Source organism: Pollicipes pollicipes, unplaced genomic scaffold (genome assembly GCF_011947565.3).
Source record: "Pollicipes pollicipes isolate AB1234 unplaced genomic scaffold, Ppol_2.1 Scaffold_7261;HRSCAF=8764_pilon_pilon_pilon, whole genome shotgun sequence".
NCBI classification, from domain to species: Eukaryota; Metazoa; Arthropoda; class Thecostraca; order Pollicipedomorpha; family Pollicipedidae; genus Pollicipes; species Pollicipes pollicipes.
Genome location: NW_023597054.1, coordinates 25403445 through 25423863, shown reverse-complemented (window position 1 = coordinate 25423863; position 20419 = coordinate 25403445). Strand labels below are relative to the sequence as shown.

The 20419-nt window shown below is 64.3% G+C and overlaps 1 protein-coding gene across 1 annotated transcript in view; it reads right to left on the bottom strand.

Moving 5' to 3' along the window:
• LOC119112033 (uncharacterized) overlaps positions 1–20419 on the bottom strand; it is a 144467-nt gene that overhangs the window by 105894 nt on the left and 18154 nt on the right. The window contains 17 exon segments of the mRNA XM_037235993.1: positions 175–1724; positions 2100–2541; positions 2817–3110; positions 3469–3894; positions 4184–4444; positions 4805–4990; positions 5316–5831; positions 6094–6327; positions 7231–7365; positions 7893–8015; positions 8850–8930; positions 10364–10601; positions 11587–11720; positions 12458–12577; positions 13978–14233; positions 14935–15050; positions 17515–17646. Coding sequence (XP_037091888.1) covers positions 175–1724; positions 2100–2541; positions 2817–3110; positions 3469–3894; positions 4184–4444; positions 4805–4990; positions 5316–5831; positions 6094–6327; positions 7231–7365; positions 7893–8015; positions 8850–8930; positions 10364–10601; positions 11587–11720; positions 12458–12577; positions 13978–14233; positions 14935–15050; positions 17515–17646 — 5244 coding nt within the window.

Below are 20419 nucleotides of genomic sequence, written 5' to 3'. Positions count from 1 at the left end.
TAACGGGAAGTCGCGCGATGAAAACGGGGGTACTTAAGTAAGTCGAGGCTCCAAATATAGTGCTACACTGATGGATCTGCATTAGCGTCACGTACTGCAATCAGCGACAACGTGCACAGCCTGCCAAGGACGCAGTCGCAGGCCGTGGCCGGACTAGAGCCTGACACCACTCACCTCGGCACTGGCCGCTGATGCAGACGTCGTCCTGACACTGGGCGTCGCTGCTGCAGCCGGTGACGGTGCGCACGCAGCCCTGCGCCGGCTCCGGGCTGCCCTGGAAGCCGGCTGGGCAGCTGCACTGGGCGCGCCGCTCGACCACGTTGCACTGGGCGTTGCTGCCGCAGGCGCCCTGGCACGGGTCGGCGCAGCGGCCGCGCAGGCAGACCGAGTCGGGCGGGCAGTCGGCCTCGCCGCCAGGGCACTCGCCCTCCGGGTGGCAGCCGGTGGTGTACGGGTCGCCGATCTGGCGCGGCGGGCAGAAGCAGGAGAACGAGCCGGGCGTGGTGACGCACTTGGCCGACGAGTGGCACGGGCGCGCCGCGCACAGATCGACGGCGGCGCAGTCGGTCTCGGCGCTCGGGTTGGGCGTGTAGCCGGGCCGACACGAGCAGACCGGGTTGTGGTTCTCGGCCAGGCAGACGGCGTGCGCGCCGCACGCGTCGCGGCACACATCGTAGCACTGGTAGTCGAGCCGGTTGCAGGCCTGCGTGGCCAGGCAGTCGCCGTTGGTGAGACAGCCGACGGCGCGGCAGCCCTCCTCCGGGTCGGCCGGCGCGCCCACGTACTTGCCCGGCGGGCACTGGCACTGCGCCACGTGGTTGTTGGCGACGCAGACGGCGCCGGGGCCGCAGCGCAGGCCGGAGCAGACGGCTAGGCACTGGCGGCCGCCGTCGCCTGCGCGGCACGCCTCCGTCTCCGGACACTCGGCGTCCGAGGAGCACGAGTTGCGCGACAGCGGCTTGCAGCCGGCGCGGTCGTTGGGGTTGCCGTAGAAGCCCTCGACGCAGCGACAGGTGGCGCGGTGCTGCGCCGCCACGCACTGCGAGTTGGGTGAGCACTGCGTGCGGTCGCAGACGGACACGCACTTCTTGACGTTGAGCGCGTCGGCGAGGCAGGCGTGCGTGCCGGGGCAGTCGTCGGCGGTGGCGCATTCGGGCACGCCCGGGCTCTCGCAGCGGTTGGTGCGCGGGTTCTTCTTGAAGCCGTCGCGGCAGAGGCAGACGGGCCGCGAGCGCCGCACCGAGCACTCCTCGTTCTGGTCGCAGAAGAAGGTGTCGCACGGGTTTAGGCACTGCTTACGGCCGCTCTCGTCCAGCGTGCAGACGGGGCGGTCCTTGCCGCAGTCACGGGACGTGGAGCACTCGTCGGTGCGCGTGGCTGGCTGGCAGCCGACGCGCGGGTTGCTCGGGTCGCCTCGGAAGCCGTCCTTGCAGAGACAGCTGGAGCGGTGGTTCTCGGTGACGCAGAAGGCGTTGGGGCCGCAGGTGAGCTTGGAGCAGGCGCTGACGCATTGGCGTCGGCCACCAGCCGACGGCAGGCAAATCTGGTCGTCGCCGCAGTACAGGTCGTTCTGGCAGCCGCCGGTGGAGCAGCCCACCTTGGGATCGGACGCGTCGCCCTCGTAGCCGGCGCGGCATGAGCACTTGCCGCCGCTGCAGACGGCGTTCGGTCCGCACGCCACCCCGGCACACAGGTTCACGCACTTGCTCTTCCGGCAGTCATACCTGTGGCGGCGAGAGGGCGTTCCAGTCACGGCCCGGCGTGCAGGCGGGGCACACGCAGAGAAAGCATTGTCATCTCCATGTGGTACGTGATGTGACAGCTTGAAGGCTCGCTTTTCCAACAGGAGCAGGCGTGAAGATCGTCCTTAAGCTGCTACATACCTGACCAAAATGCTGCATCGATCTACTCACACCAAGACCGAACATTCATTCAAAGGACATGAACAACATCAAACGGCAACGCTTACCGATACGACAAATGTTGCCGCGGAAAACATTCAAAGCATGGACGCCGCCCTATCAGAAACGTCACGGTGTCAGCCTTATGAAGAACCAAAACGCCGCCTGCTGGACGGTGTTTGCGCGTCGTCGACTCACCCGGCGGGACACGGGCTGTTGGCAGAGCACTGGCAGCTGTCGGGGTTGCTCTCGCAGCTGGCCTCTGCCGGGCTGGGCGGCATGCACATCAGGAACGGGTTGCCCTGGAAGCCCTGCTGGCAGCGGCAGTCGTACGAGCCCGGCGTGTTGATGCAGAGTGCGTTCATGCCGCACGAGTTGCCCATGCACTCGTCGACGTCGGTGCACTCGACGTACGGGTTGCCGCGGTAGCCGGCCGGGCACACGCAGTCCACCCGGCCGCTGCCCTCCTTGCACGTGGCGCCCGTGCCGCACGAGGCCGTGCTGCACGTGCGCGCCGACGAGCCGCAGCCCTCGTACGGGTTGCCCGATGTGCCGCGGTTGCAGACGCACTTGTTGGGCTGGCCGTACTCGCAGTGGGCGTTCTTGGCGCAGGACGGTTCGCAGACGGGCGGCAGCGTGGCTGGAGAGGCAGAGGCCAGGTTAGAGGTCACGTCTGGGAGTTCGACCAAGAAAATCGCGATTGCAGGGCCACTGAGGGCATGTCAAGAGCTATACGTCCATCATGGTGGCTAGAAAAGCTGACGACGTTTAAACTCCACCACTTCAATCAATCAAGCGGACTATCGGATCTTCTGCTTGCGTGTGGCAACGCGAGAAGCGCTATTCTTTCATCGACCCTTAAAACCGGGAGGGCCAGGTGCCGAGCCACCTCAGCGGCGTCACGCCAGCACTCACGTGGCACGCAGAGCAGGTCCGGGTTGCCGACGTGGAAGGGCAGGCAGGTGCACCTGTTGGTGTTCTTGTCGCACTTGGCGCCGATGCCGCAGGTGACGCCCTCGCAGCGCACCTTACAGCGGGACGAGACGCACACCTCCGAGCCCTGGCACGGACTCTGCGGACTGCAGACGTCCGGCGAGCAGGTGCCGCCCGGGAACGGGTTGCCGTTGTAGCCCTCCAGGCACTTGCAGGTCGGCCCGTCGGCGGAGACCAAGCACTCGGCGTTGTCGCCGCACAGGTAGCCGTCACACTCTGCGGCCGCGGGAAAGACACGACAATTAACGGCGAGTGCTTGCGCGGAGTGCGGTGGAGCATGCTGCCGATATGTGATGCCGATGACCCGGCGTGACGTTACGTTACGGTAGAGCTGAGCTTTGTGCAGGTAGCACGGATGAGGAAATCAGCAGTTAATTTGCTTATTTAATCCCCGTTGCGTGCAGTACCATGAGGTGGAACTACCTCGGTATGGACTGTTCTTTTTCGATGAGTGCAGGCACGTGTCACTGATAGCTATAAATCCAACTAAATGGGCGCCACCACTCCATGACGACTACGAACTCCGGCACTGCACCCATTACCCGGATTACTTGCCGCCGGCAGCGCCACCTACCTGAGACACAGTCGCCGGTGTCGGCAGCCTCGCTGAAGCCGGGTAGGCAGCGGCACCAGGCGGCATGGCCCTCCGGCTCGCAGACGGCGTTGGCGCCGCACGGCAGCTGCTCGCACGGGTTGCGGCACTGGCCGTCCGTGCAGGCCATCGTGCCGTCGCAGTCGTTGTCCGAGGCGCAGCCGGTGGCGCTGCCTGTGCATCCGGCCACGAACGGGTCGCCCTTGGTGCCGGCCGGGCAGATGCACTTGAAGTTGCCCTTCTCGTTGATGCAGCTGGCGCCGGACGCGCACGGGCTGTCGCGGCACTCGTCCTGGTCGCGGCAGCCCTCGTACGGGTTGCCCGAGTAGCCGGCGTCGCAGAGGCACTTGGGCGGGTCCGACGGGGTGCAGCGGGCGTTCACGCCGCACGGGAACCGCTTGCACGGGCCTGCCGCGGCACGGGAGACGCGTGCCAACACAAGGGAGACGGCCGTGGTTCGGGCAATGTGCGCTCAGCACAAGACGAGAAAACACGTACGTTTCCGGGCACGACACGGGAAAACACGTACGTTCTCAGCCACAACACACAGAAACTACAAATAATTTGAGCGTGTGAATTGGGTTCACCCAGCTTGCGATGAGGACACAACACTACCACAGAACACTGAAGAGGAGGCGTGCAAGTGTGACGGCAAAGACAGCCAGACGCCCGTCCCTTGACACTGAGCGATACTCACTCTTGCACTTGTTGCCGTCCTCGGTGTCGGAGTAATAGGGTGGCGGGCACACGCACTGGCCCGGCTGCACGCACTTCTCGTTCTGGCCGCAGTCGCTGTCCCTGGAGCACTGCACCTTGTTGGCCACGCAGCCAGTGTACGGGTTGCCGGAGCTGCCTTCGGGACAGGCGCACTCGAACGAGCCCACCAGGTTGACGCAGTCGGCGCCGATGCCGCAGACCGGCCGGCCGTCCTGGGTCGGCTCAGAGCACTCGTCGACGTCTGAAGGGGAGAGGGGAGGGGACTGTCAGTCAGCGGCTCAGACGGGTGGGATGGGCAACGTTTGCACAGTGGGTCTAGTCAGCAAGATGGCGATGCAGTAAACTAGCACCCCGTTAATGCCCCTGAGATTCGGTTGGACTCCCACATAACGCTATACAGAGCCGGCTTCAGCTGTGAATTATTCATTACGACGGCGAACATTATTCAGTGGAAGACCCTGCACACTGCACCTTGCAGCCGCAGCACGACGACGTAACACTGACGCAACGAGGCGGCAGGTCGTCACATCAGCGGAGTCATCTGCGGGCCCCGTCCGCCCGCTCTCGGGCGCTGTCGGCGCCGCCCAGCCGGCTGACTCACCCCTGCAGGTGCCGTCCGGCTGAGCGACGTGGCCCTGGTCGCAGACGCAGTAGCTCTGGCGGCCGAGCGGCACGCAGCGGGCGCCCGGGTCGCAGCCCGTGGAGCCCGAGCAGCGGCCGAGGGCGCACACCCCTCCTGTCAGCTTGAAGGGCGGCAGGCAGCCACACTCGGAGCCAGAGCACGACTCTGCCGACGGGGTGCGTGCGAGGTCAGGTCACAGGAGCCTGGGCATGGCGGGGTGTACCCGCAAAACCGGTTACGAAGTGCGGCTGGTGGTTTGGCTGCTTTGACATTTAACTATCGACGATCTCTACGATTACAGCGGCCGCCAAAAGACACGTCAGTCGTGATGATGGAATGCCCAACAATCTAAAACAATGTGACAATCGCAGTTCCGCAACATCTGACGATCCCTTCAGCTTCTGCCTCTTGCTCCGAGCGTCCCAGTGCTCCCTCTATCACGCCTCTCTTCGAACCCGTCACCCGGACGCCGTCCGAAAGTCACACTCACGCGTCTCGCATCCGGAGAAGGCGTTCCCGGCGAAGCCGGGCGGGCAACTGCAGTCGTATGTGCCCGGCTTGTTGGTGCAGATAGCATTGGCGCCGCAGACGCGCGCCGCGCTCGCCGCATCCTCCGTGCACTCGTCGATGTCGACGCAGCGGCCGAAGGCGCCGTCGCGCCGGTAGCCGCGCATGCAGACGCACACGTCGGCGGCGGCGCCGTCGTCACGCACGCACTCCTCGTTGGCCGGGCAGGGCTGGTCGGGTCCGCAGCCGGCCTCCTTGAGCTCGCGGCAGCCCTGCCGATAGGGGTCGCCCTCGGCACCGCTCGGGCACTCGCAGACGAAACCGCCCCGCTCGTCGCGGCAGACGGCGCCCGGCGCGCAGGGCGAGGCGGCGCACTCGTCGATGTCGACGCAGCCCGACAGCGCGCCGCCCGTGAAGCCCGAGGCGCACATGCACTTGGGTCGGCCGTTGATCAGCATGCACTCGGCGTTGGGGCCGCAGAACACGTCCTCGCACGGATCTGGGGGCGGAGATGGGCGGTCAGCGGGTCTCGCCCGCGGCAGGGTCATATATCATTCCCGAAAATGTCAACAGCGCCGGTGAGTCAAAAAGGGCGTCATCGGCGCGGCAACCACCAACGAAAAACGGTCAATAAAACAACCTTCTTATCGGTCTCAGCCCACATTCCGCGACCAGAAGCCGCCCATGGCAGGGTTCGGGCGGCCCGACGACCGCTCCGTAACGGTACCGCCGACGTCACTCCGCCCGGTCCGGGCACTCACGCCTGCAGTCGTTGCCGACGTTGGGCTCCGGGCACAGGCACTGGCCAACCGCGTCGCACATGGCGTTGCCGGGGCACTCGTCGTCGCCGCCGCACGTGATGAGCGCCACGCAGAGGGTCTGCGCGTCCGGCGCCGGCTCAGTGCCCTCGGGGCAAGAGCACTGGTAGGAGCCGGGCGTGTTGTCGCAGATGGCACCCGTGCCGCAGGCGCCCGGCCTTCGGCACTCGTCAATGTCTGCGGGGTAGGGGGGGGGGGGAGACGGTTACCCAGGCGGTGACGGACAGCGAAAGGTGCACATGGTTCGGCATGCGCAGTATGCTCGACTTCGCTGCGGACAGACTACGTCCGCAAGCGAGCGTGGTGAGAACGAACGGCGTTGCTGCTCAGCGTTCAGGGGCATGGCAGAGATCATTTCACTTTTTATCGGCCCGATCCTGCCTCTCGACCTTGGTAACGGACCGGTTTGTGCCAGAACCACCAGGGGATGAATCTGGCGGCGCCACCCGGCTCCGTCTAGCGCCGGCGAGCCAGCCGGGCTCGTGCAAAAATCCTGCATCACCTTGAAATGGGCTTAAGGGCTGGAAGCTGTGCAATAATGGGCACGACGGACACCGCAGGCCGCAATGCGATAACTGGACCATGAGCGTGCTGGACCATCTGACAGTCAGCGTGCTGGTGGTCGCGACCGTCCCGGCTTTTCAAGTTAATCGGTACGGTTCAAAGACCACGAAAGATACGCATAGAAATTGGCTCCGGCCGGACGGCATTGTTCGACAAAGGTTCTCCGGCGAGAACAATATGAAACGTGCCGGAATCGGCGATTCTCAAGGACAACAGGCTTTATAAAGCGTCAATACAGTTGTTAATGAGAGCATTCGCGGCCGCGGGACAATCCAAACGTCAGACTGTGGCGGAGACAGTGGCGAAGAGACTCGCCGTCCCGTGCGGCCGCACTCATCATGGCGTGGCGAGGCCGGGCCGTGGCGCAACATACTCTTCTTTCTGAACCCTGCTTTTTCTTTGATCTCGCAACACGCAAACACGCCTTGAAAGCCTTAAGCAACCGTACAAAATCCAACACGAATATTCGAATCCCGGAACAAGATACGTCCGTATGACTCATGACTCATGACTCACCCATGCATTTGACTTGCGGGTTGCCCGAGTAGCCGGGTTTGCACGCGCAGCTGTAGCTGCCGGCCGTGTTGGTGCAGAGCGCTCCCTCTCCGCACATGCCCGCCGGGCCCAGCAGAGGGTCGCACTCGTTCACGTCTGCGGACACACATAAACCGCAACCGTATACACGCAGTGAAGCGCGACTCGACCTCGTACGACAACGACGTGGCGGATCTGAATAGCCTCTAATTGGCATTGCTCTTGGAAGGTTTTTGCTGTGAAACTTAAAAAGGCATTGATAGAGGTCTGCCATTAGCATGAGATCACCTTTTTGCCATGTGCCGTGCAACGGAATTCGAAGGATCGGTTTTTAAAGTGCCGGTCACATGGCCCAGATTCGTAACTGCGCCTGTGACGTCAGCAAAAGGTGGAGGTGGAAAGGCCACAGAACCAGCGTCTGACAGCGAAACCAGGTGGTATTCCCTCCGTTTCACTGCGACGGCCTCGAACCAAGAACAAAGACACGGACATTCCAGGCAGTCATCTGAAAACGCGGTAAGGCGCGAACGATCACATCACTCGATGCGACCTTCATCTCATCGTTCTGTGGGCTCCGCCGCGCCCATGACGCTTCTGGGCGTCATGGGCGCGGCTAACGCCCGAGGCCGCTTGAGGTCACTCACCGACGCAGCCGGCCTTGACGTTGACCGGGTCGTAGGTCCAGCCGTCGTCGCAGATGCAGAGCGCCTCCAGACCATCCGGTTTGCACTTGGCATGCGGGCCGCACTCCATGCCGTCGCAGGGTGCTGCGGGTCGGGCCAGGTCAGGTCAGGTCAGGTCAGGGGAGGGGTCCATGACGTAATGGAGGTGAGGATGTGTTAGCAGTCTGTCAGCGGGTGACTGTTTAACGTTTGTCAATTGATTATTTATGTTGATATGTCATCGTATTTATGCGTAAGACTAATACCTGGTTTAACAACAACTAATTTCCGTGCTGTCTAGCTACAGGTGAGTTACGAATACGGTGTGTATGCATTCCGGCTACTCGAGATGTGACGAGTGCGCGCGCGGTCTGTGCGTTCCGCTGGGGGCTGTGCACTACACCGCCAGCAATCAGGACCGCTGCCGTGCTCGTTTGTCTGATCCGGTGCCGGCACGGACGGTACGTGGCGCATGCGTGCGGAGCCACGCTCGCACCCGATCAGGGGCTCGCGATTAACTCGCACAGTCCGGGGCCTATCGCCGCGTGAGGGTGCCCCGGTTCCGGTGGGTGTCACGTGATGTGCTGTTGCCTGCACGGGGCAGGTGTTCGTACAGGCGTTGTGACAACTGGGGATGGATCGGCGCGGTCGGAAGCGTCACATGTGCGCCAGAGAAAGTCCCAAGAGTTGTGTCAGAGGTTGTCAGGCTGCCTCCACAGACGATGACACTTAGATTTGACGATATGCAGCAGAAGGGCCAGCAAGTGAGGCTTCTCCGAAAAAGAGCGGAGATTTCGAGAGTCGATATGACAAGAAAGGGCGGCCAACCGGACAGAAGAGATTGGACCCAGCCGGTCCGTAACTAACGTCATGGCGTCCAGCGAAATTGAAGAGTCTCAAGAGAAAACGAGAGATAGATCTGTAGAAGGCATATCTTACCACGGTCGTACATCCGACCTCTGGATTCAACAGGAATGGCCTTCCAAGGCACGCTGTCACAAGCGCACCTAGCGTCTCGTACTGCAAGAGGTTTGCCGTCCGGTCAGGTCAGGTCAGGTCTGGTAAGTACCGTCAAGGTCAAAATGCTCGTCAGGGTCAGCAGGTTCAGTGAGGTCGCGAAGCAGCGCGGCTCGCGTTGTTTACACTCGACGCCCGGCTGGTGTGCGTAATCTGGAGCCAAGCGGACTTTGTTTTCGGCTATGCGGATTTGCACCGCCCTGCGCCGAGTGAAAACATCCCGTCCGCGCGGATTAGGTGGCACGAAGCTGCCAAAGTACGATAGTTTATCGCTGAAGTTTATCACCTCCGGGGTATAAATAGCAAACATCAGTTTAAACACGTCCGCGACATTCAACCTCAAGGCTACTGCTCACTTGTTTAGACAGGTTGCATTAGGAGCCCACCACCGGCAGCCAAGTTGTGACGCGACTGAGGTTCGGCCGCATTCCCGCCGCTCATCGGCGGCACGCGCGCGTCATTTCAAACAGCCCGTCCGCGTCGTATGGAATTACACACGCTTGACAGGAGAAGGCAAGAGCCGTCGAAGAAGCGGTTTTTACAGACGAGGCCCGCCAGCGTCCGTCAGAAGAAGCGTCACCATCGATCGTCCGATCTGACTCGTTCGTGATTCGTGATTCGCCGCCTCTCCCCGGTGCGTGCCGTGAGTTGGCCGTGAGCCGGCCGTGACTGTCGTGACGCGCCACTCACAGAAGCAGGCCACGAGCGGGTCGCCCCGCAGCGGGGGCGAACACTCGCACCGGTACCCGCCCAGCGTGTTAGTACAGAGCGCGCGGCGGCCGCAGGGGGGCGGCTCTGTCGCGCACTCGTCCTCGTCTGCGGGCGGCCGGCCGGGTCAGCTGGGTGCCCGCGGGGCCGTGCCGGTCAGGGTCACCGCCGGCATGGAGGCGGCGCGCGCCGCTCTTTCTGGACCAGTGTGTCGGCGGCGGCCGCGCGCCGGTCGACCGACTTTCACTGGCCGCCGCGCCCAGAGCGGGCGCCCGAGTGACCGGCACACGCCCCAGTCGGCTGCCGCCCCCGCCCTCCCGCTCGCCCGCGTCCCGCCTCCCGTACACGGGTCACGAGCCACGTCATGTCACGCAATGTGACGTGGCAGAAGGTGACGTTTCGACATGACAGATGGTACTGTCGTGCGGCATGACAGAAGGCGACGGCATGACATGCCCGACGATGACTTCACAGTGTGACAGCGGCGTCCTCGTGAGACAGTCGGTACCGTCGAACGAAATGACAGCTGATGACGTCATGACGTGGCAGACGGCGCCGCTCCTTCGCAGCAGCTGAGATGTTCCCTGACAGCTGAATCTGTCTACTGCACCATTAGCGGCGCGGCGCAGTTACCAGGCGCAGAGGCGCACGGGCGCTGCGCCGTGAAAGCTCGTGCTGTCGGCGCGGCCATATCTGCGGACGGGCCGGGTCAGGGTCGGCCGACTTACCGCGGCAGGGCGTGTTCGGCGGGTTGCCGACGAACCCGGCGTCGCACTCGCAGCGGTAGCTGCCGGGCAGGTTGACGCAGTGCGAGTTGGCGCCGCACGGGTTCTTGGCGCACTCGTCCACGTCGACGCAGGTGGTGCCGCGCTCCTGGAAGCCGCTCTTGCAGAAGCATTGGCCCTCCTTGCACTCGGCGTTGTTGACGCAGTCGAAGTTCGATTGGCAGAGGATTTTCACGTCCACCTGAGGTGGGAGGAGCGAGGACGTCAGCGACCGTCAGGAGGAGCGAGGACATCAGCGACCGCCAGGACTTAAATCGGAGGAGCCAGCGCCCATCGCGACAGGCTCGCAGGCTTATTTGCCCCAGCATATCGTTAAGGACCAGCACCCAAAATGGCCTGATCTGTCACTCTGAAGTCAGGCGCCCGTCTCCTTTTTTACACCCCCATTCGGAGCTAGTTAAATTGCTGTCGTGAGTCAGCAGCAGCCGGAGGCCATTCAGACCACAAATGGCTCTAGAGATGCCCGCGTCGACAACGTACAAACCGCCAAAAAAGACTGACTTTTGTCGGCCAGGTGGTACCGTTACAGTTTTGCGAAAGGATTGAGACGTGGAATTAGTGTCTCGGATGGAATAATTGTTCGGACACCAGACGAGGACGACATTCATCCGAACAATTATTCCATCCGTGGAACCGCTACATTGATCCCGTCTATCCTGGGTGTGTCGCTGGGGCTTTATGGTGCACGTAGCGGCTGTGGCCATGTGGAGTCGCCTGCCTCTCATCTTGGCAGCCAGCGTGAGGGAATTGAACCTAGTACCTCCGGTTTCCCAGACGCGCAGTACAGCTACTGCGCCACAGTCTCCCCTCTGTATCTAGAGGTACGGAAGCGGTAGCCCTAACCCATCCGACCACTTACTTAACACCCAGTTACCAATCCTTCCACTCGATCAGGTCCACCATGACGGACGGTCCCTCAGATACGCCTGGCCTTCTTTCGTCGACTGACCACGCCCTCCTCTGAATGCGAGCTGCACTCCGCCGACCTGACACCTGACCTTGCAGGTCGCACCAGCCGCGCCCTCCCCTTCCCTGCCGCGAGTTACCGCCCGCTGACCCAACACACGCGGCGCCGGACACCTGACCTTCTCGCGTCACCCCGCCGCGGTCATCGCGGCGATAACATCGGACCGCACGGGCAGAGCCGTTAGCCCAGCGGCGCCCACCTGCTCGCACGCCACCGCCGGCGTCGGGTTGGCCTGGTAGCCCTGCGGGCAGCGGCACGAGTAGCCCGGCACGGTGTTCTTGCAGATGGCGTAGTCACCGCACGGCTTTCCGTACACGACGCATTCGTTGATGTCTGCAAGGAAAGGGGCGTCACTTTCCGGCCGGCGGAGGCGGCCGCGCGGCTCGGGCGCGCGCCAATTGGGGACGGGTGGACGCCAGGAACGGGCCGGCACCGCGGCCGCCCTCGGCGCGCCGGCGCGCGCCCACGCCCGCCGGCCACTGACGGTTGCATGGCGATGCCGCCGTGCCGTGCGACGCGGCGGCGCGTGAGTGATTGGCACTGAATGTGGCGCGGCGGGCGTGAGGCGCCACGGCTGCCCTCGCCGGGGCGTTTTCAATTTTGGGGGCCGGGAGGCGCATGGCGGTCGGCCGTCATACTTGACTGGCAGGCCGGCTCGATTTCTCTCGGAGCCGAGCGAGCCGGTATCGCCGGACCGATCGGCGCCGCGGACCTGCTGGTCAGGACCAGGACCAACCGGTCCGAACGGACACGTTCCGGCCGGACCCGAGTTCGTCGACTAAGCGCCCGGCGTCTGCGACCGGCGCCCACCAGTCGTGACCGCCGGCTCAGACGCGCCGGGCCAAACGTCCACGAGGCCACTCAGGTCGACGTCAATTTAAACGAGGTGGAGCCAATTTACAGGGGACAATGACACTTGATGGCCAGCTAGTTTTAAACAGTTATGGTTAATTCAAATCGAAGCACTCTCATTTCGCGCAAGAGCATCCCGTGACGGCAGATGGCTGCGGTTCGCTGCAAACCGCGGCACTGGGCATGGCCTGCCCTGTCCGTTCCGCTGTCACGCTTACCCGTGCAGCCCTTGTAAGGGTCTCCGGTATAGTCGGGCAGGCACTGGCACGTGTAACTGCCTACGGTGTCAATGCACCGAGCGTTGCTTCCGCAGGGGTTCTTGGAGCATTCGTCGACGTCTGCAAAACGGATCGCGTTACTGGCCGTTCTGCTGTGCTCTGATTGGTTAATCGCTTTCAAACGTGGCAGCTGCTCGTCTCTCGTCATCCAATTGCGCCGCAGGCTAGCCCGCGGAGGACGCTCGCTGAGACTGACGACCACACCACAGCCTAATAACGTAATGGCTAGATACTTTAATTAACGACATGCATCATGAACGGCGGACATCTAGACGCTAGCTCGCTGAGGCGGACAGAGAAGCGGCGCCGAGCGGGCGCGTCGGAAGGTCAGAGGTCGGGCGCCCGTCGGCGGTCGCTGCTCCGCTCCGTCCGTGCACCCTCCGCGGGCGGGGCATTCCAGTGCTGCACTCTCGCGAACAAAGCCAGGCGGCCGAGTTGCGAGGTCGTCGCCTCTCGGCAGGCAGAGCGGGACAAGAGCAGGCGCCTGGCAAGCGACTCGCACGGAGAAAGTCGGGCCAATTAGCCGGCGTGGGAGTGCCGGACGCCCGCAGCGTCTTGCAGTCGCCGCCGACAGCTCAGCTGGCTTGGCAGTCAGCTGGCGCCGGGCGTCTCGGAGCTGCAAAACAGTCGCCGGAAGATTTCTACTACGCTAGCTAACAGAGCGCGCGAAGGGCCCGGCGGCGGCGGGCGGGTCACGGCCGGCGACACCGGCGGTGGCCCGGCGTGACCTCGCAGGAGCGACAGGCGCCGGAAGACGGGAGCGCCAGGCGCGCCGTGACGTCACTAACTCTCGCAGACGACGCGACCGTCGCCGGTGAAGCCCTCCGGGCAGAAGCAGGCGAAGCCGCCCGGCTCGTTCCGGCAGGCGGCGTTGATGCCGCACGTCATCGGGCGGCCGCACTCGTTGACGTCCGAGCAGGCCGCCGCCGCGTCGCCCGTGTACCCGGGCGGACACGCGCACTTGAAGCTCCCGAGCGTGTTCATGCACATGGCGCCGGCGCCGCACAGCGCGCTGGCGTTGACGGCCGCGTCTTCGGGACCGGCGGCGCCCTCCAGGCACTCGTCCCGGTCTTGGCGCATAAGTTAGGGGTTAGCCGGGCAGGGGGCGACATCTGGGACCGCATGTATGTACATTAGAGTTAGGTGCATGACGGGGCGGTGAGACATCAGTAGTCAGTGGGATATGCCGTCACATTCCACACGTGTCATCGCCGTGACGCATGCAGCACCACACCTGCCAGTGGTCAGTACGAGCGCACTCACGGGGTGAACTGGACGCGGGGCGACCGGCGGCCCGTCCGGTGACGCGCCCGCGGCGCGGGTTACGGAGAAGCCTTGTTACACGGCGGCCGACCCCGACCCTGGCCGGGTGTCATTAGTCTCCGAGTTACGGGACCGTTTCGCCGGTTAATCACAGGCACAACGATCGCGGACGGCGGGCGCGGCGCGCGGCCACTCACCCTGACACTGCACCAGCGGGTCGCCGCGGTAGCCGGGCGGGCAGAGGCAGGTGTAGTTGCCGGGCGTGTTCTTGCAGAGCGCGCCAGCGCCGCACGGCTCGTTGGTGCACTCGTTGAGGTCGAGGCACCCGGCGCGCGAGTACGGATCACCGATGAAGCCGGCGTCGCACAAGCACTCGTGGCCGCCAGCCGTGTTGCGGCAGCGGGCGTTCGGACCGCACATTCCCCGCTCGTCGCACTCGTTGTAGTCGACACACTGTCGTGTAGGGCAGGACGAGTCAGTGAGATCGGCAGCGCAGGTCCAGGCCCAGCCACTCAACGGCAGGCGAACGTGGCGGTGCCTTTCGGCATTTCGAGCGGCGGGCATTTCTCTGTGAGTTCCCACCCTGACCTGCATATATTTCCTCCTCCGGACGTTGCCTTTCCGCCCAGTCAAAGCGACCGGCCCGAGGCGTGAGAACACCTCGGTTGGGTTTCGAGCCTGCAGGAGGTGCGCGCGTGACATTCACGTGTGACCTGGCTGGCTCCCAGAGCGGGCGGGCGCCGGTGGGGACGCCCACCGACGGCCGGCGTGTCAGCTCCGGCACCGGCTGCTTCTCGGCCGCATGCAATAAGTCAAGCCCAGCTATGGCCGATAACGTTTTTCTCGCAGTGAAACCCAGTTTTTATGGTCGTTCACGGCCACTGCGACGCCGGAATGCACCGAAGCCGAACGGGAGGCGGCCGGGCGAGCCTGCAGTGCCCGTTGATCTCGTCTGGCACTTCGGGAGGAGCTGACACTCAGTCACGTTTGCCGTGACGCCCGCCGGAAGGGGGTTCGCCGATGCGGAGGGCTGACCGCCCCGACCTGCACCGCGCCGACACGCCAATTAAACCGCGACACGGCTCTGAAAGGGCCGGAGCCGGCGTGAAAGACCGTGGCTCCGACTGTGAAATTAGTGGGAAAGTCGTACTCACCCCGTCATAGGCGCTGCCCACGTAGCCCTCGGGACAGGTGCAGGTAAAGTTGCCGGGGTAGTTCTGGCAGAGGGCGTTGGCTCCGCACGCGTCAGGCTTCTCGCACTCGTCAATATCTGTGGGCACGAGGCGGCACGTGTGAGAGGCGCAGGGGCGAACGGCCGCGCGTGCCGACCGGGCGAGCGGCAGGCAGCCGGCGGCGGCCATTTCTCGACGAGGCGGCCTAATCTGCCCGGGCAGCGGCCCGAGAAAAGCCTCCACCGCCGCCGCCCGGCGGATCGCGACCATTCGTCAGCGGCCGGCTGACGGCGTCCGCCGCGCCCGCTGAGCACGTCTCCCCGTTTGGCCGCGCCTGGACGCGCTCGCCGAACAGCCCGCTCGTCCGCCGTCGCGCCATGAGAACACCCTGGCGCGCAAACTGCACCCCGCGCCGCCGTTGACGCCATAAACGACGCGCCGCTGCGTGCCGCCGCCGTTCGGGGCGAACCGCGCGCAAAAACGGGCCGCGTCAGCGGCGCTGATGACGGAGTGCGCTGTGCGTGAGCGGCGCCAGCGCCGGTGGATGACGCCGAGAATTCCTGGCGGCGGCGGCGGCGGCGGCGGCGGTTCCGGGTGCCTCTTGCCGGGGTCGTTACCCGGGACAGAGCGCGCGGCAGCCGCGGACAAAAACCGCCCCATATCCGATGGACGCGTAATTACACGCGTCCATTAGCAGCCGGCAGCGGTGGCCGAGAGCTCGTCGTTGCCATTAGCATCGGCCGGCGCGGAGAGCGGTATCGGGTCCAGCCCGCGGCGGCGCTCTCGGTGCGACGCGGACGTTTACGGCGCGCTCGTCTCAGCGCCGCTGTTCCGGGTTAGTTTACATTGTTGGTCTCGCCTGGCCGGTTTTCGGTGCGCCTGGGCAATGGCCGGTGCCGGCCGACCGGCGGGAGAAAAACGGCACTCGGAAGTGGTGCTCCGAGACATCTCGGACCCGCCCGCGCCAGAGATGTCCGCAGAAGGCGAGGTCCGCGGCGCGCCGCGCACGCGCTGTGACGGCGTCGGCGGCCGGTGAGCGTAGGAAGCACGCTCCGTTGCCGGCGACCGCGGCGGCAAGAAGGAGAAGAAGACGCCACGCCTCACGTGTTTTTACTGGGGCTTTATTTGCCCGGCTTCATGGCTTCGGACGGCCGCCCAGCCCCAAATGAATGGTATCGCCGGCGGGCCGCGCAAAAACGCGGCGGTAAAGTGTTGGTCGGCCGGCCCGCAGTCATAAGTTATTGACGCCCGCGCGTTTGTTGAGTTATGTGTCTGGCACTTTTTTCGGCGGAGGGCGCGATGCCCGCAAAAGTGCAGGCCCGGTGCGCGGGGTAACGCTGGCGGTAGCCAAGACGTGACGCGGCTTCTGCGCGGTTAATCGGTCGAGCCCATCTGCCATTTTTACCGGCGTGAGCGCCATTGTGCGCGAGCCTCGACTGGACCGCTGCAGCGGCGCCGTTGGGGCCAACGCTCTGCACTTGTCGGCCGCCCGGCACCGCTCGCCGGCGCCGAGAATGGCGTTACGGATGCCGCTTTGTCGCCGCATCGACCATGAAGAAAATTGCGTCGATTCCGCGCCGCGAGGCTTTGCGAGGGCGTGACCGGAGGTCAAAGACTGGCGCTCCGCCGCCACGGACAAAGGCATCCCACGCGGCGTCGGCTGTCGGCCCCATCAAGCCGGCTCGGCGCGTTAACCCCTTCCACTGTCCAAATAGCTCCACCCTTCCCAAGCGTATTTGCACTTTCGGTCGGGCGTTCCCGCGCCCCCTTGGCCGACGGTGGCGGGCCGCCGCCGAGCGCCGCGGAAAATGGCGGGTAACCGACACGCGACACGCTCGCCGGCTAATGACAGGCGGCGATGACTGATCGCGCCCGACAAATGGCCATCGGCTGCTTAACCAGCGCCGGCGGCGCAACCGAGCTGACGCACCGAGCGCCGCCGGCAGGCCGACGCCAAGTCAAAACACACACCGGCGCGCGCGCGCACAAACAAAAGTGAAAACAAGTGGCGATTTCTGCGCGGGAAGCCGCGCCGAGCGCTGCGTTTCGCCGGCGACCGAGCCCTCTGCCTCCGCTCGGGGACGGTTTCGGTGGCCCGGAGCGGCACGGGCGGGCGAACCCATGACGGGGCGGACTCGCACGCCGTGTCGTTCACCCGGCGCGGCAAGATGGCGGCCGGTCGTGCAACAGAGCCGGGTTCGGCCGGCGCGACGGCGCCCCGACCCCGGCCGGTCAGCTGGGGAGCCGGCGGGCACGGCGGCCGGCCAGCCGGAGCCCGCGGCCCCGCCGGGTCCGGGTGAAACGCCGGCCGCCACCGCGGACAATGACGCCCGTGGGCGGCGCGCGGCGACGCCGTCGCTGGTGTCGCGTGCCCGGCACTCCTCGCGCAGCAGCGGCCCCACTCCTCCCGGATCTCGGTCGGCCCATGCGCCATGAGGATCCGCAAAAATTGGCCGACAAACCAGGGCGCCGCAAAAGTCGGCGCCGTCACGCGACGGCCCGGTATGGACGCGTCGCGCCACCGCCGGCACCGGCACGGGGGGGGGGGGGAGCAGGACGTACCTCGGCACTCCTCGTCGCCTTTGCCTTCGAAGCCGTCTAGGCACTTGCAGACGTAGTGGGCCGGCAGGTTGCAGCACTCGGCGTTGGGGACGCACCGGGCTGCAAGCGCCGGATCCTGGCACTCGTCGATGTCTGCGGAGGACAGGGTGTGACGTCACAGGCCCGTTCACCTGCATTACGGACGTGCAGCGGCGCTCGGTACCGCTCGGGGAAACAGGCGCTACATAGCATGACCTCACGGGCAGGAGGCAGGAGCGGCATTGTATCACGCGCGGACGGTGCTCTTTGAACATTGGATTACGGGAGGAGAGTCTGGGACGACAGGATGCCGAGGCAAGTATTTCGAATTGAACGTATATGTGAAAGCCACTGTGCAATTCATACGATTCTGTACAGCAATGTGCACACATTCAGCAACTGGTCAGTAGGTCACCAATGAGACTGAGCCAAGGAAACCAAGACCATCGAATGATCCTGGCAGGTTCTTTAATAAGGCACAAGAGACGGTGGAATAGCCTGTGAAGGTATTAGATTTTACCTAATCGTCGCCATTGAGATCATGTGTGCGAGCAAGCTACCAAACATTCTGAATACACAGAGTCTGCCCAGCTACGGCTCGCAGGCCCGCACACACAACAACACATCCCAATACATTCCACAGAACTCAGAGCCCGGCGAAGCACGACCTTGGCCACACATCCTCCTCCGGCTTCTCCCCTCCCGGCAGCCTCTCGGCTGCAGACCGCGCGCAGCGGCCAGACCCCGGTCCGGCCAACAGGTGCACAAGGTTATCGGGGCCCCGCGATCGGGCGCGGCGGGTTATCGGCGGCTCATCTCCGCCGGCGGCGGCCAGCTGGCCACCCCGGTCAGCTCCGGCTTCCATGCCCAGAATTTAGGAGAGGGAACAGTGATTGTGCGTGAGATGCCGCGCGCAGTGGAGGCGGCGCAGACGTAGATGGACAAAGCGTGGAATTTATTACTTCCGCCGCGAGAGGCCTGTGTTCCATCTGGGCAACTATTGTCCGGGAGAAAGTTTTCCCGTTTTATATCGTTTGTCAGGAAAACCACGCCCACGCAAGACATGCGCTGGAATAACACTCCGCCCCGAAGCTGGAAAAGACAGCTTGGGTTCATTTGGATGCAGGCCCGTTCGGTCTAGCGGCGACCGTCCGGCCGTGCCGCCCAGGAGCAGCCCGAGCCACCTCAGCCGGCCCTTATCTTCAGATCCAGAGAAATCCTCTGCAATGCGGCCGTCGGGCCGGTTCAATGCCAGCCACGTCATCAGCAGATGCAGGGATACAGGCTCGGCCCGCCGGCCGGCCGGCAGGGTCCGTGGGCGGTTCTGTTGGACCGGGCCTGGGGCGCCCGGCGGGAGGTCCGCAGTACCCGAGCACGAATCGGTATCAGGCGGCCGGCCGATCCGGCCAGGTTTGGTCGCTTCTGCCTGTTATGGTCTGGTCTAGTCGCTTGTGTCTGTTCCGGTCTGTTTCAGCCTGGTCTTGTCTGTCCTGGTCTGTTCTGGTCTGTTCTTGGCCAGTCTGCTCTGGTCTGTTCCAGTCTGGTCTTGTTTGGTCTGGTCTGTTCTAGTCATGCTTGGTCTGGTCCACCCTAGCCATGTCTGGTCCGGCTGGCTTTACTTTGGTCCCGATTGGTTTATCCTGGACTGGTCCGGTCCGGCCTGGTCCTGTTGGTCTGGTCCGGTATGGCCTGGTCTGTTCTGACAGCTGCAGTCCACTGCTGCGAGCGCGTCAGTGGCCTCTGTGTGGCGGATGGATGATGGGTGTGTTTCGGGGCAGCGCACAATGCGCCTTTGGTGCAAAGCTAGGTGGTCTGACATTGGGAGCGGGCGGAACCGCTGTGGAAGGAGTGTTGGGGCATTGTCTGCATCGGGTCTTGCGCAAAAATGCGCCCCCGTTCCAACTGTACCTTTCGTTGGACTCGATCGCCTGACATTGGCCCGTGTACCCACCCAGTTGAACAGTCATAGCCGTGTTAACGCGTGCCGGCCCACCTGAGTCAGGTGACCGCGCCCACCCACGGCCCGGGTGCGGCTTTCAGCACCTGCCTCCGTCATGTGCGTTCTCACAGGCGGCCGTCAGGCGGCCTCTCCCGGGCCGCAGATCAGCGGTCGGGCGCTGGCCGGTCACCTCTCGGAGGCGGAGGGAAATCGGCGCCGCGCGGCTCGTCGGCACGCGCCGCCGCCGGGAGCGCCGCCGGCCGCCGCCGCCGACTGATAAAGCCCCGACCGCACTTTCACCGCCGCCGCGCGGCATCGCGCGCCGCGTTTTGATTGGCCGTCGGCCGGCGATACCGCGTGGACGCGTCAGCGTCGCCGAGGCGCTCCTTGCGCAGTGTGCAGGCATCGACGTGTCATTGGATGGCCTTGTTGTGGTGCGCTGGCTTGAGCCCGGGGTCAGGTGTTACCGACGGGGTGAACCGGAGGGTGTCGGGGCGGTGGTGACCGTGACAGCGCGCCGGTGAAGGCGTGTCAGCTGGTTAAATGCCGGCTCAATCGACGTGACGCCAGGACCGGCGGCTGCTTGATACGAGGCCACAATGGCGCATCGTCACTGTCAGCCGACGAAAAACAGCCTGGGTCAAAGTGAAAGCTGGCATGCGCTAACAGCCTTCCGCGTTGCGCAAACCGCCAAATTTGGGCCGGCGCGTGATGAGACTGCGGCGGTTCGGGACCCGGGGTGCGCACCCCGGACGTGAGGAGCGTTCTGCCCGGTACTGGAGGCAGGGGAGGGGGAGGGGGCGCACAGCTGTATCAGACATCCACCGCCATCTAGCACGCTGTTGGCTGCAATTCAGTTGCACCTTAAACCAAGCAAGCTGGCCCTGGTTGAGGCGACATTCCATGAAGAAATCCGGCTACCTCGCTGAGACGCTCTCATGAATTTGA